At 34.3% G+C, this 15,006-nt stretch overlaps 1 protein-coding gene across 1 annotated transcript; it reads left to right on the top strand.

Moving 5' to 3' along the window:
* The first annotated feature begins 12,371 nt into the window (after positions 1 to 12,371).
* On the top strand, positions 12,372 to 14,600 carry LOC112042257 (uncharacterized). The gene has a single exon (XM_024076519.2). The coding sequence runs from the start codon at positions 13,251 to 13,253 to the stop codon at positions 14,598 to 14,600; it is 1,350 nt and encodes a 449-aa protein (XP_023932287.2). The 5' UTR covers positions 12,372 to 13,250.
* Positions 14,601 to 15,006: the final 406 nt, after the last annotated feature.

A 15,006-nucleotide genomic window follows, 5' to 3' on the forward strand; every position in this document is an offset into this window, starting at 1 on the left:
TCCATCCTTATCTGTGGGTGGTGTCATCTCAGTTATTGCGCGCACTTTTTCTGGATCTGGGCTCAGGCCCTCTGCTGTGAGGATATGTCCCACATACTGAACTCTGGGCTGGCGCACCTGACACTTATCAAAATTGAGCTTTAGGTTGTATTCAGTAGCTCTCTGAATAACCTTCTTGAAAATCGAATCATGATGCTCACGATCTGTGCCTGCTATCAATATGTCATCCATTATAGCTGTGGCACCTTCTATGCCTTCAAGCATTTCATCCATGATTCTCTGAAAGATTTCTGGCGCCAATTTAATACCAAAGGGTAGGCGAAGCCATCTGTACCTGCCAATTGGAGTGTTGAAAGTAGTCAAAAAGGATGACTGCTCATCAAGCTGTATCTGCAAAAATCCCTGTGTGGCGTCTAACACAGAAAACACTGTGGCTTTTGGAATACTAGCTACAACTTCTTCAATAGTTTTCAGTGGATGATGCTCTCTTTTGATTGCATTGTTCAAATCACATGGGTCTATACAGATTCTCACTTTATCATTTCTTAATGAAACAACCATTGAACTGACCCATTCAGTTGGCTCATGGACTCGGGTAATGAAGCCATCTGATTCCATTTCCTGTAATTTCTCTACGATGCGTGGCTTCAGTGATGCTGGCTGTCGTCTGGCTGGATGTATAACTCCCTTTGCTGTTGGGTCTATCTTTATGGTATGCTTACCTGGTAGCGTACCTGTGTTCTTGGCAAGTTCAGTGAAATCATCTACACTGTTTACCTTGTTTACTCTGACTCTATGAAGGAGTCCAAGTTTCTCTGAAACTTCACCGTTAATGACATTTTCCTGGTCTATGTCTACTATTTCAAAGTCAACTGGCAACTGAGTAGTATTGTATGCCACTGAAAGCTGTGCTTTTCCGATTGGGCGGATCTTGTGATTAGAGTAGGAGCGAAGAACTTTAGTTGTTTGGTTCAAGTTCTTGTGAAGACTAAGTTTTTCAAAATCAGCTTTCACTAGAATGTTACATTTTGCTCCAGTATCTATACGAAATTTAAGTGGCTTGTCTTGGACATCTAGTGTCACTATCCATTTATCTTCAGCTGCACTGACAGAGTCAACATTTTCATCATCAACTTCAGTTGTATGAATGTACAGTGGATCATTGTTGCTATCTTCACTCACTGAATCATCACAGTAAACATCATTATCACTTTCCTGTAAAGTGTGTACTGCCTTGGCTTTTCGTTTTCTGCATACTGAATACCAATGGTCTAGTCTTTTACAATATCTGCATTTGGTTCCTTTTGCCGGACAAGTATTGTTTCTATGGGCTGTTGCAGTATCTAAACCACACTGACCACATTTCTTGTTCTTTTGCTTCCAAGGTACGTGTTCCTGTCTCTTAGAGGCTTGTGAGGGATTTCTACTAGCATGGCTTTCCTTACTCTTATGTGACTTGTGATTAATGGCGGAAACTTCAACTTCTGGTCTTAGAATCCTCATTTGTTGCTGGGATGACTCATACTGTCTGCCTATTTCTAATGCTTGAGCTAGAGTAAGTCTTTCCCCTTTTTCTAACAGTTTCTCTTGAACTCGAGGATAGTACACCCCACGTATTATACAGTCAATTAAAATGTCTTCAGCGTCTTGGTACTCACAATCCATAAGAATCAATCTGATGTCTTTTACAAAATTGTCAAATGTCTCACCTTCCTCCTGCTTCCTTTTCTGGAGGTTAAATCTTTGTGCACGTTTGTTTTTTCTGGGTCTTACATAATTTTCAAGCTTGTCGAATATTGCTTCTGGTTTATCCTCTTCATCTTCTTCCCAAGTGAATGTTTTGTAAATTTCTCTCCCTTGTTTTCCAATCCACATGCCTAACCATCCTGCCCTTATCTTATCATCTGTTTGTGATAGTGGACCCTTGAAAACGAGCTCAGCATGCTGTCGGAATCGAGTAAATTCCAAGTACAAATTTTTAGACTCCCAATCGAAACTGGGTTGCTCGAATGCATACGCCATTTTAATTAGTGTCTCGCACAATTAAAAATGTTATGTGGCATGTGTAAGGACTCACTAATAGCTGGAAAAGTTTAACTTCTGACACCATGTAACATAAACGTGCTAACTCTGTAAGCCGCCATGCTGGAACACTTCTGACACCATGTAACATAAACGTGCTAACTCTGTAAGCCGCCATGCTGGAACACACGTGTATTATTCAAGTCGCTTACAACATTGTAAAATAAGAGGTGGTCGCTTAAGACAAATAAAATGTTACAAACGGGTATATATTGTTTTCATGAGGACAATTAGGGGTCATTTCCCACCTCTCTCACAAATCAAACACAAATCATAACTTTTGATGTTAATATATATATGTTGTGAAATTGAAAAAAAATTTTTTCAGTAATTCTCGCTCTTCTCATACAAATTGCCAATAAACTACACTTCTATTACACACAGTCAGTTGATACGCTTATCACAGACTTTTATTGTTGTTAAGCATCATTTGTCCTAATTCCACAAATAATGAACAAGATTTGTCAAAATTATTAACATTGAACTATTTTATACCATGGAATTTGGCAGTCTTTTCAGTGTTATTTTCAGTTTTCTCAAATTTATTGCCCCCCAAAAAATCTTTTTCATTGAATCCAGTCAATTGATGAGCTAATCACAGATTTTTAGCATTGTTATGCATCAGCTGTCTAAATTTCACAAATATCGGACTAGATTTGTAAAAATTATTAATGTTTAACTATGTTATACCATGGAATTTGGCAGTCTTTTCAGTGTTATTTTCAGGTTTCTAAAATTTATTTGCACTGAAAAAATCTTTTTCATGAGACACAGTCAATTGATTTGCTTTTCACAGATTTTTATTGTTGTTATGCATCAGCTGTCCAAATTTCACAAATAGCGGACTAGATTTTTCAAAATTATTAACGTTAAACTATATGGAGTTATGGACTTTGGTAGTCTTTTAAATGTTATTTTCAGTTTTCTCAAATTGATGTTTCCAAAATACCCTTTTTATTAGACACAGTCAACTGTTAAGCTTAACTATATCAAAATTCTTAAGGTTTAACTGTTTTAGTCTTGAAAGTTTGTCATTTTTAAAAATTTAATTTTAATTTATTTAATTAAATTGCTTTTTTTCCAGGTGTCCTTTTCCATACAGAGTGGTGTTTTTTTTGGGGTGAACTGATTCTTCCTGTCTTGTCATGGCTAATTCCTGTAGAAAAAAAAAACAGTCAGTGGAAGACTACAGCAAGAGCAATGGTCTGTCTCATCTATGTGTACAATAGATGGTATGTGGCAAGCTTTAGGACATTGGCATATGGTGTGCTAAACCCCCGATTCCAGAAGCCGATTGTAAGGAGGAATCTGCATCTAGTATTGGTAGTAAGGAGAAGTCTTGAACGGGTATATATTGTTTTCATGAGGACAATTAGGGGTCATTTCCCACCTCTCTCACAAATCAAACACAAATCATAACTTTTGATGTTAATATATATATGTTGTGAAATTGAAAAAAAATTTTTTCAGTAATTCTCGCTCTTCTCATACAAATTGCCAATAAACTACACTTCTATTACACACAGTCAATTGATAAGCTTATCACAGACTTTTCTTGTTGTTAAGCATCATTTGTCCTAATTCCACAAATAATGAACAAGATTTGTCAAAATTATTAACATTGAACTATTTTATACCATGGAATTTGGCAGTCTATTCAGTGTTATTTTCAGTTTTCTCAAATTTATTGCCCCCCAAAAAATCTTTTTCATTGAATCCAATCAATTGATGAGCTTATCACAGATTTTTAGCATTGTTATGCATCAGCTGTCTAAATTTCACAAATATCGGACTAGATTTGTAAAAATTATTAATGTTTAACTATGTTATACCATGGAATTTGGCAGTCTTTTCAGTGTTATTTTCAGGTTTCTAAAATTTATTTGCACTGAAAAAATCTTTTTCATGAGACACAGTCAATTGATTTGCTTTTCACACAAAGATTTTTATTGTTGTTATGCATCAGCTGTCCAAATTTCACAAATATGGGACTACATTTTTATGTACAGACACAGATGTGTCTGTACATATTGCCATCACCTGCGTCTGTCGTCGCAGTCGTCGCCGATGCCGATGGCGATGCCGTCGCCGTGCACTTTCACTGTAAACACGATAAGTGGAACACAGTTTTATTTTTTGGTTTTATATTTACAGAGCTGATGAATATTCATAAAACGCCGGTCAAGTTCGAAAATCAGCATGAACGGGCCATTATTGTAGAAGTTATGCTGTTTTATCACTTTTCAGCATATATGCAACCCTGTAAACACATTTTAAGGAAAACCTTTAGGCCTGTTGTCATGAAAGTCACAAGAGTAATCAATCTTACTAAAACGCAGGTCAAGTTCGAAAATCGGCATGATCGGGCCACTATTTTAGTAGTTATGCTGTTTTTTCCTTTTTTTCAGCATATGGGCAACACTGTAAACACAATATAAGAAAAACCGATAGGCCAATTGTCATTAAACTCACAGGAGTGGTCAATCTTACTTAAACGCAGGTCGAGTTCTAAAATCAGCATAATCGGGCCATTATTTTAGAAGTTATGCTGTTTTTTCACATTTCCTCACATTCAATTCTTAGGCATGTTAACAGTCTTATTATTTTACTAATAAGATACATTAAAGTGTTTGTTTGACTTCCTGCATCTTTACAACATTGTGAGTTGATTATGTAAAAATGATGGTAAACTTGTTATCGTGTATTGTGTAATAAAGTGTCAAAAATGGAAACAAACTCATATCATTGCAGTTTGTCAGATTCAATCATTCACTATGTTCAGAATCTCAGAATGGAGGAAATTGGACATTTAACACTGTTGTATTGATATTTTTCCCATCTCATCAATTTTCTTAGTTGATCATATAAAAATGGCAGTAAACTGTTAATTTTGTTTAATGTTTAAAAAATTGTTAAAAATGAAAAAAAAAAAACATTTCAGAACAGTGCTGTCTTGTTTACATTTTGGCATTTTCAAGTTGTGACTTTGAAGTTCCATGGGCCTGAAGACCTTTGCTAGTCACATTTTCTGAATATCCATGATACTAATATTTTATTATTAAAAATTGATGGTCATTATGCTGTTAAACATTATGTAATATTGCATCAAAATTTGAAAAAAACCTATTTTGGGCACTGCTCCCATGATGACCATTTAAGAAAAACCATGTCACTTACTGTTCTCAAACAGTACAGTGAATATATATATATATATATATATATATATATATATATATATATAGATGTGTCTGTACATATTGCCATCACCTGCGTCTGTCGTCGCCGTCATCGCCGGGGCCGGCGCCGTGCACTTTCATTGTAAACACGATAAGTCGAAGGCAGTTTTACTTTTTGGCTTTATATTTACAGAGCTGATGAATATTCATAAAACGCAGGTCAAGTTCGAAAATCAGCATGATCGGGCCATTATTGTAGAAGTTATGCTTTTTTTTCACTTTTCAGCATATTAACCGATTACAGTGACGTCATATTTGCTCCGTAACACTCGTCCAGCGGCCATTCTGGAGGGAAAGAACGACGAGGAATAGTAGCGTAAATATAGGCTAACCAAATAAAATGAAATAATCTTCATATCGTGATCAAGTACACCAAAAGGAAAATAGTATATACATGTGAAAACTTCAGCTGATCAGCGTGATCGACCCATATAAACTCAAGACAATCCAAAGACGTGAAATCCTGACCTACCCCTGTATCCCAACATCGTGGAATGTTGTCAGAAGCTAGTTCAGTTATCTTGTACTTCATTTTTCTTGTTCATTGGGTAATAAAAGTTATAGCTTTAGAGAGTTTACTGTGTAATCATAAGTTCAACCTTTCATAGAAGCAACTTTGTACATAAAGGATAGATATAAGGAGAAATTTGAGCTGACTATCGGGATCAACCCTTACGGACTCAAAGAAGAGAGTATGCAGGGTTGTGACAAGAAATATTGCTGTCAAATATGATTTAACTGTACATCATGAAGCTGTCAGAAATTATTTCAGCATTCTTGTGCTTCATTTTGGTTCATTAGGAAGTATTTGTAACATGACTGTTGTTTGAGAGTTCAATATTTTACCATGAATTCAACCATTCACAGTAGCAACATTGTTAGCATTTTATTATTAGTCCAGACCTTCACAGAAGCAATGTATTTTTCAAACTTATGGCATTCAATGTAACATAACAACAAGTCAGTTCATGAATTGATCTTTATTTGATTGAAAATATAGGAAAATGCACATTTTGTATGGATAAAAGTAAACATGAAATGCAAAACATTGTTGCACAATTAAATGACAGATTATCAGGGTCCCTTTCCTTTTGGTTGATAACACTGACATGAAAAATATTTCCATACTTTTAATGATGCAATGCAACGTGTACATGAGCATATTAAGTCGAATCAAGCCACCATAATTTGAGAAACCTGTTTAGTATATTTTTAATTTATGTCTAGAGAAATGCTTGATTGAAGACTCACAATTGATATGTGCTGTGTGGGTATGTACATATTAGGCCTTAGATGGTGTTACTAAGCAGTTTGTAATTTTATTTAGGAGAATTCCACAACTGGTGGTTAAAAATGCACAACAGTGACAACCTACATGTACAACAGCCATCTGTTTCTGCATATCAGACCATCTGTGGGAGGTGCACCATACAAAATTTTATATTTCTTGCAAACTTTTCCATTTAGCCTTTAAACATATGAGAAAGAAAAAAGTGTTTTCATTTCTTCTTGTGCTTCGGCTCACAATTCTAAATAAATAGAAAACCTGTCCTTGTTGTATGCAAGCTATCAGGATAACAACTTTAAAACAACAAATGAACAATGAAATAAATAAACAAATCCAATTAAATAACTCCTGTCATGCACTGAATTTCACTCTCCTGATGTTCAGATCCTGTCTCCTCAGCTGGTCACAAAGATATAAGAATATTTTTTCGCTGCTTCTACCTTGTGTGCCATCTAGCTGTCTTTTGTACCTGTCACCTTTTTTTTTTTTTTTTTTTTTTTTTTTTTTTTTTTTTTTTTTGATAACCAAGATTTATTTGCACCCAATCATTCAGTGTGGCTTGGTGGGAAAATTTCAGATCAATTTCCTAAATGTAAATTAACAAAAAAATGTAACAATAGTTATTTTTATTCATATTGTAACTTGCATCATAATACAGTAGGAAAACACAGAATTCAACATTTTTCAAATTCATTTCATAAGTTCATTCAATTAAATGGTACCTGAGCTAGAATATATACTTACAAAACAGATTTACTCTTAACACTACACTAAATCTAAAATCAAGCCACTAACTTCCAAATACACATGACACAGGTAATTGATTTAATTGGCCCAGCTGAGCTGTGTACATTGTACTGTAGCCTTGACACTAATTGACAATAATGCTAACCAGGTATTAAAGAGGTAGATGACAGCAGATAAAATCCAAAGAGCACCATAACTGATAACAAATTACACCCAAGGCAATAAGTGAGTCTTCATAATGAAAGTCGAAACCCTGCCTGGGTATTTCCACACGTTTTTACAACACACTCTCCACCAAGACTTTTTGGGCACTACTAATATGCAGTGTACGTGCGCTCATATCTTATACACCTCGGTCATTGGTTTTCTACTTTTTTTTCTTTTATGGTAAAGGCTGCACAGCTGGGTCTTCATTCTTTGCTGTAAAATAAATTAGTTTTATCCTTTACTTGTCCGATGAGTCTTGATTCAAAGCCACTCCTCAGTCTCTCCTCCGTTTACGGTTTTCGTCCCTACACCTTGGATTGTTACCACTGCAGGCAGTCTGTGAACGCTTGTTAAGTTATTTATCTTCTCTCTATCATATACCCTGCAGTAATTCATCATTTTACTCGGTTTAATATCAAAGAAAACACAGAAATTAAATGCTAAATTGTACATGTAGACATGATCATGCGCAGCAGACGATTCCGGTCTCCCTCCAGTATGGCTGCCGTTTGTTTTGATGACGAGGGCTACAATGGGTTAATATGCAACACTGTAAACACATTCCAAGGAAAAGCGATAGGCCTGTTGTCATGAAACTCACAGGAGTAATCTATCTTACTAAAACGCAGGTCAAGTTTGAAAATCGGCATGATTAGGCCACTATTTTAGTAGTTATGCTTTTTTTTCACTTTTCAGCATATATGCAACACTGTAAACACAATATACGAAAAACAGATAGGCCAATTGTCATTAAACTCACAGGAGTGGTCAATCCTGCTAAAACGCAGGTTGAGTTAAAAAATCAGCATAATCGGGCCATTATTTTAGAAGTTATGTTGTTTTTACACATTTCCTCAGATTCAATTCTTAGGCATGTTAACAGTTTCATTATTTAATAAATAAGATATGTGTTTGTTTGACATTTCCTGCATCTTTATAACGTTGTTAGTTGATTATGTAAAAATGATGGTTAATTTGTTATCGTGTATTGTGTAATAAAGTTTCAAAAGTGGAAATAAACTCATATCATTGCAGTTTGTCAGATTCAATCATTCACTATGTTCAGAATCTCAGAATAGAAGAAATTGGACATTTAACACTGCTCTATTGATATTTTTTCCCATCTCATCAATTTTCTTAGTTGGATCATATAAAAATGGCAGTAAGCTGTTAATTTTGTTTTATGTTAAAAATTGTTAAAAATGGAAAGAAAAAAAAAACATTTCAGAACAGTGCTGTCTTGTTTACATTTTGGCATTTTCAAGTTGTGACTTTGAAGTTCAATGGGCCTGAAGACCTTTGCTAGTCACATTTTCTGAATATCCATGATACTAATATTTTATTATTAAAAATTGATGGTCATTATTCTGTTAAACATTATGTAATATTGCATCAAAATTTGAAAAAACCTACTTTGGGTACTGCTCCCATGTGACCATTTAAGAAAAACCATGTCACTTACTGTTCTCAAACAGTACAGTAAATATGTACAGAAGTTCGAAAATCAGCATGATCGGGCCATTATTGCCATCACCTGCATCTGTCTTCACCGTCAGTGCCGTCACCGCCATCACCGGCGCCTTGCACTTTCATTGTAAACACGATAAGTGGAAGGCAGTTTTACTTTTGGGCTTTATATTTACAGAGCTGATGAATATTCTTAAAATGCAGGTCGAGTTCGAAAATCAGCATGATCGGGCCATTATTGTAGAAGTTATGCTTTTTTTTTCACTTTTCAGCATATTTCACATATTGGCATTTTCAAGGTGTGACTTTGAAGTTCTACATGCTTGAAGACCCATGCTAGTCACATTTCTTGAAAATCCATGATACGTATATTTTATTATTAAAAATTGACGGTCATTATGCTGTTAACCAATATGTAATATTGCATCAGAATAGAAGAAAACAATTATGGGTGCTGCTGCCATGATGACCATTATGGGAAAACCATGTTACTTATGATTGCCAAATGTTCAAAAAAGAAATGCAGGACTAAAATGCAGCCTGGGTTGGAAAAGTAGTCTAATTGGCTTCTTTTTCTGGAAGTTATACATTTTCAAAGTGTGATCTTGAACTCCCATGGGCCTGAAGCCTTATGCTTTTTACACGTTTTACTTACATTGGTATTACCTGTTGAGCATAATTAAAATTTGATGTTGAATTTGCAGTTTAACATAATGTACTTTTGCATCAGAATTTAGCCTATTTTGTGCATAGTTATTTCCTGCTTTTTGTCTGTACATTTGACAGCTTTGCTGCCTTGTTTAAAATTATTAACGTTTAACTATTTTATGCCATGGAATTTGCCAGTCTTTTCAATGTAACATTCAGTTTTCTAAATTATGTCCAAAAAAATCTTTTTCATGAGACACAGTCAATTGATGAGCTTATCACAGATTTTTATTGTTCTCATGCATTATCCATTCAAATTTGACAAATATTGGACTTGATTTGTAAAAATTATTAACATTTAACTATATTAAGGCACCAAATTTGGCAGTCTTTTTAATGTAATTTTCAGTTTTCTAAAATATTTATGCACTGAAAAAATCTTTTTCATGAGACAGTCAATTGATGAGCTTATCACAGATTTTTATTGTTGTTAAGTATCATTTGTCCAAATTCCACAAATAATGAACAAGATTTGTCAAAATTATTAACATATAACTATTTTATACCATAGAATTTGGCAAACTATTCAGTGTTATTTTCAGTTTTCTCAAATTTATTGCCCCAAAAAATCTTTTTCATTGAATCCAGTCAACTGATGAGCTTATCACAGATTTTTATCATTGTTATGCACCACCTGTCTAAATTTCACAAATATTGTACTAGATTTGTAAAAATTATTAATGTTTAACTATGTTATACCATGGAATTTGGCAGTCTTTTCAGTGTTATTTTCAGGTTTCTAAAATTTATTTGCACTGAAAAAATCTTTTTCATGAGACACAGTCAATTGATTTGCTTTTGACATATTTTTATTGTTGTTATGCATCATCCATCCAAATTTAACAAATATTGGACTAGACTTGTCAAAATTATTAACGTTTAACTATTTTAAGGCATAGCATTTGTCGGTCTTTTCAGTTGCATTTTCTGTTTTCTCAAATTAATATGTTATGAAAAAATCTTTTTCATTAGACATTGTCAACTGATGAGCTTTTCTCAGATTTTTATCCTTGTTGTGCATCACTTGTCCAAATTTCACAAAAATTGGACTAGATTTTTCAAAATTATTAACGTTTAACTATATGGAGTTATGGACTTTGGTAGTCTTTTAAATGTTATTTTCAGTTTTCTCAAATTTATGTTTCCAAAATACCCTTTTTATTAGACACTGTCAACTGTTAAGCTTAACTATATCAAAATTATTAAGGTTTAACTGTTTTAGTCTTGAAAGTTTGTCATTTTAAAAAATTTAATTTTAATTTTTTCAATTATATTGTTCTTTTTCCAGGTGTCCTTTTCCATATAGAGTGGTGTTTTTTTTGGGGTGAACTGATTCTTCCTGTCTTGTCATGGCTAATTTCGGTAGAAAAAAAAACAGGCAGTGAAAGACTACAGCAAGAGCAATGGTCTGTCTCATCTATGTGTACAATAGATGGTATGTGGCAAGCTTAAGGACATTGTCAAATTGTGTGCTAAATCCAGATTCCAGAAACCGATTGTAAGGAGGAATCTGCATCTGGTATTGTTAGTAAGGAGAAGTCTTGAACGGGTATATATTGTTTTCATGAGGACAATAAGGGGTCATTTCCCACCTCTCTCACAAATCAAGCACAAATCATAACTTTTGATGTTAAATGCTAGGCTAATAATAGGTTGTGAAATTGAAAAAAAAAGTTTTCAGTAATTCTCGCTCTTCTCATACAAATTGCCAATAAACTACAATAAACGTTTTAAAATTATTAATGTTTAACTATTTTATGCCATGGAATTTGGCAGTCTTTTCAGTGTAACATTCAGTTTTCTAAATTATGTCCGAAAAAATCTTTTTCATGAGACACAGTAAATTGATGAGCTTATCACAGATTTTTATTGTTCTTATGCATCATCCCTCCAAATTTGACAAATATTGGACTTGATTTGTAAAAATTATTAACATTTAACTATATTAAGGCACCAAATTTGGCAGTCTTTTTAATGAAATTTACAGTTTTCTAAAATTTATATGCACTGAAAAAATCTTTTTCATGAGACAGTGGACTGATGAGCTTTTCACAGATTTTTATTGTTATGCATCATCCATCCAAATTTAACAAATATTGGACTAGATTTGTCAAAATAATTAACGTTTAACTATTTTAAGGCATAGCATTTGTTGTTTTTTTCAGTGTTATTTTCCGTTTTCTCAAATTAATATGTTCTGAAAAAATCTTTTTCATCAGACATTGTCAACTGATGAGCTTTTCTCAGATTTTTATCCTGGTTGTGCATCACTTGTCCAAATTTCATAAAAATTGAACTAGATTTTTCAAAATTATTAACCTTTAACTATTTGGAGTTATGGTCGTTCAAGTGTTATAATCAGTTTTCTCAAATTGATATGTTTCCAAAATACCTTTTTTATTAGACACAGTCAACTGTTAAGCCTAACTGTATCAAAATTATTAAGGTTTAACTATTTTAGTCTTGGAAGTTTGTCATTTTTTAAAATTTAATTTTAATTTTTTCAATTATATTGTTCTTTGAACTTTTTTAAGCCATGGAATTTGGCAGTTTTTTTTTTAATGTAATTTTCAGTTCTCTAAAATGTATTGTCTAAAAAAATTTTTTTTTTTCATACACAATCAACTGATAAACTTATCTCTGATTTATACAGTTGTTAAGCTTCAGATGTACAAATGTCACAAACATTGGACTTGATTTGTTCATTATTGTTAACATTTAACAGTTTTTATCCATGGATTTTGCCAGTCTTAAGTGTAGTTTTCACTTTTCTCAAAAACTCACCTCAATTACACACAGTCAACAGATAAGCTTACCTCAATCATAATTAAGTTGCTCTTTCTAGTGTTGTGTATAAGTAGGTCAGCTTATGACGTCACCATATCGCGAGAGCATGAGTATCTAGAGAGCGTTAGTTGAGACAGACGCTGGAAGTATGAACGGATAGGAGACTGTTTTTTTGTTTTGGGACTTTTGAAGGAGAATATTTTTATTTGGAACCTATTTACCACTGAACCGACACTCATATTTTCTACTGGAACTTGCATCGTAATTACTGTGGGATTTCATCGGTCACTTTCACTGAACTTTGAGCCGATTTATCTCCACTCACTCTCCAGTCGACGGATTCACATCGGACTTTCACACAGGACACTTCATGCTTTCAGATAGGTTTATTTGTGTATTAAGAATAGCTTATTGTTATTGTCATTAGTTTATTTAGTTTTAATAAAATATTAAAACTTCTTTAAATCTTTTGTCATTGATTTTTGCTGGCATTGGGTACTCTGACCCGTAAGAGAATTGGGGGCTCGTCCGGGAATTTAGATTTTCTTATCGGTAGCAATTTTTGTGTGCAAATTTAATACAGTAGCCAGCAGAAATCAATTCCACCATGGTATTCTCTGTCACCGAATTTCTCCAATCTGCTACGGTGGCAGACTTTGAAGCTTTGAAAAAAGATGAGTTAATTAGTTGCCATAGCTTTACATTTCAATTTAGTTGTGAAATCATTCATGAAAAAACAAGAGATTAGAGGAATAGTAGTGAAGAAACTTGTAGATGAACAAATATTTAAGTCTGATGATTTACCGCCAATAGTTAAGGCAGAAACCAACATTTCAGAGTATGAATTTGAACTGGAGAAGTTTAGAATAGAAAGACAGTTTCAGTTAGAAAAAGAAAGGTTAGAAAGAGAAAGAGAAGAAAGAGATAAAGATAGGCAGTTTCAGTTGGAAAAACTAAGATTAGAGCACAGTGAAAGATCAACTTCACATGTCAGGTATGAATTTGATGCTGCAAAGAACATTAGGTTAGTTCCTAAATTCCAAGAAAAATCAGTTGATAAATTTTTCCCACAATTTGAAAAAATAGCAGAACATCTCCAATGGCCGTTTGAAGTATGGCCCACACTTTTACAAAGTGTTTTGGTAGGGAAAGCTGCTGAGGTGTATTCAGCTCTCAGCTTAGCAGAAAGCTCAGATTATGAAAAGGTGAAATCGGCTATTTTAATGGCATATGAATTGGTGCCAGAAGCTTACAGACAAAAATTTAGGAAACAGAAGAAAATAGAAACTCAGACTTACGTAGAATTTGCTAGAGAGAAAGAAGACTTATTTGATAAGTGGTTTAGATCCAAAAAGTGTGAAAAGAATTTTGCAAATTTACATCAGCTTATTCTAGTAGAAGAGTTTAAGGAATGTGTTTCCCAAGATCTAAAAATCCATTTAGAAGACAAGAATGTTGAAACTCTTGAGCAAGCAGCAGTTATATCGGATTCATATGCATTAACCCATAAGAAATACTTTGTACCTACATGTAGATCTCAGTCTCCCATCCAGTCTCCCAAAAACAATATTCTCTGTCCCAAGTCACCACATTACAGTGGTTCCACAACCCCACAGCCGGGTCGTTTTGAGTCACCTCAAACTGTAGGGTCATCCCCAACTTGCAATTACTGCAAGAAAAAGGGTCATCTCATTGGTGAATGTATCAAACTTAAGATGAAAAATGACCTTCTAAAGCGACAGACAAATGCCTGTGCAGCTTTAAGAAATGATAGGAAAGCCTTAGATTTGTTACGTGCTGACACTCCTGATGTCCAGGATTCAAAGTCCAGTTTTGTTGATTCTGTGGAGGATCATTATAAGCCCTTTTTGTCTCAGGGATTTGTTTCACTCAGTGATTCTAGCAAAGCTTTACCTGTTCAGATTTTGAGAGATACTGGAGCTGCCCAGACTCTGCTGTTAGAGGGCGTGTTCCCTTTGTCTGAGGAGACGTCTATTGGTAGTTCAGTTTTATTACAGGGTGTTGAGCTAGGTGTCATTGATGTTCCCCTTCACAGAGTTTATCTGAAGTCAGATTAAGCTACTGGACCAGTTATTGTAGGTGTTCGACCTACTCTTCCCATTCAAGGCATTTCCTTGTTGCTAGGCAACGATTTAGCAGGTGGTAAAGTGATACCTGATCCCATTGTTTGTGAGAAAACAATTTCTGATGTCGTTTCTGATGATGATGAAGATGACTTGTACCCAGCCTGTGTTGTTACGAGGGCAATGGCTTCAAAACAAAAGGCTGAGGCTGATGGTACTCTAGTAGTGGATAAAGCTGATCCACTTAAAGAAATTTCACTTAGTGAAACGTTTATGACAACCATTGATGACAGTTTACCTGTAGAGTCATATGAAACCAAAGTGCCAGTTGACATTGATGTGTCTCTGAAGGCATCTAGTGTTGAGTCTGATTTGTCATTTGACAAGGGTAAGGACACCC

Source organism: Lingula anatina, chromosome 6, assembly GCF_051362555.1.
Source record: "Lingula anatina isolate TDL-2025a chromosome 6, LinAna3.0, whole genome shotgun sequence".
Taxonomy (NCBI): Eukaryota; Metazoa; Brachiopoda; class Lingulata; order Lingulida; family Lingulidae; genus Lingula; species Lingula anatina.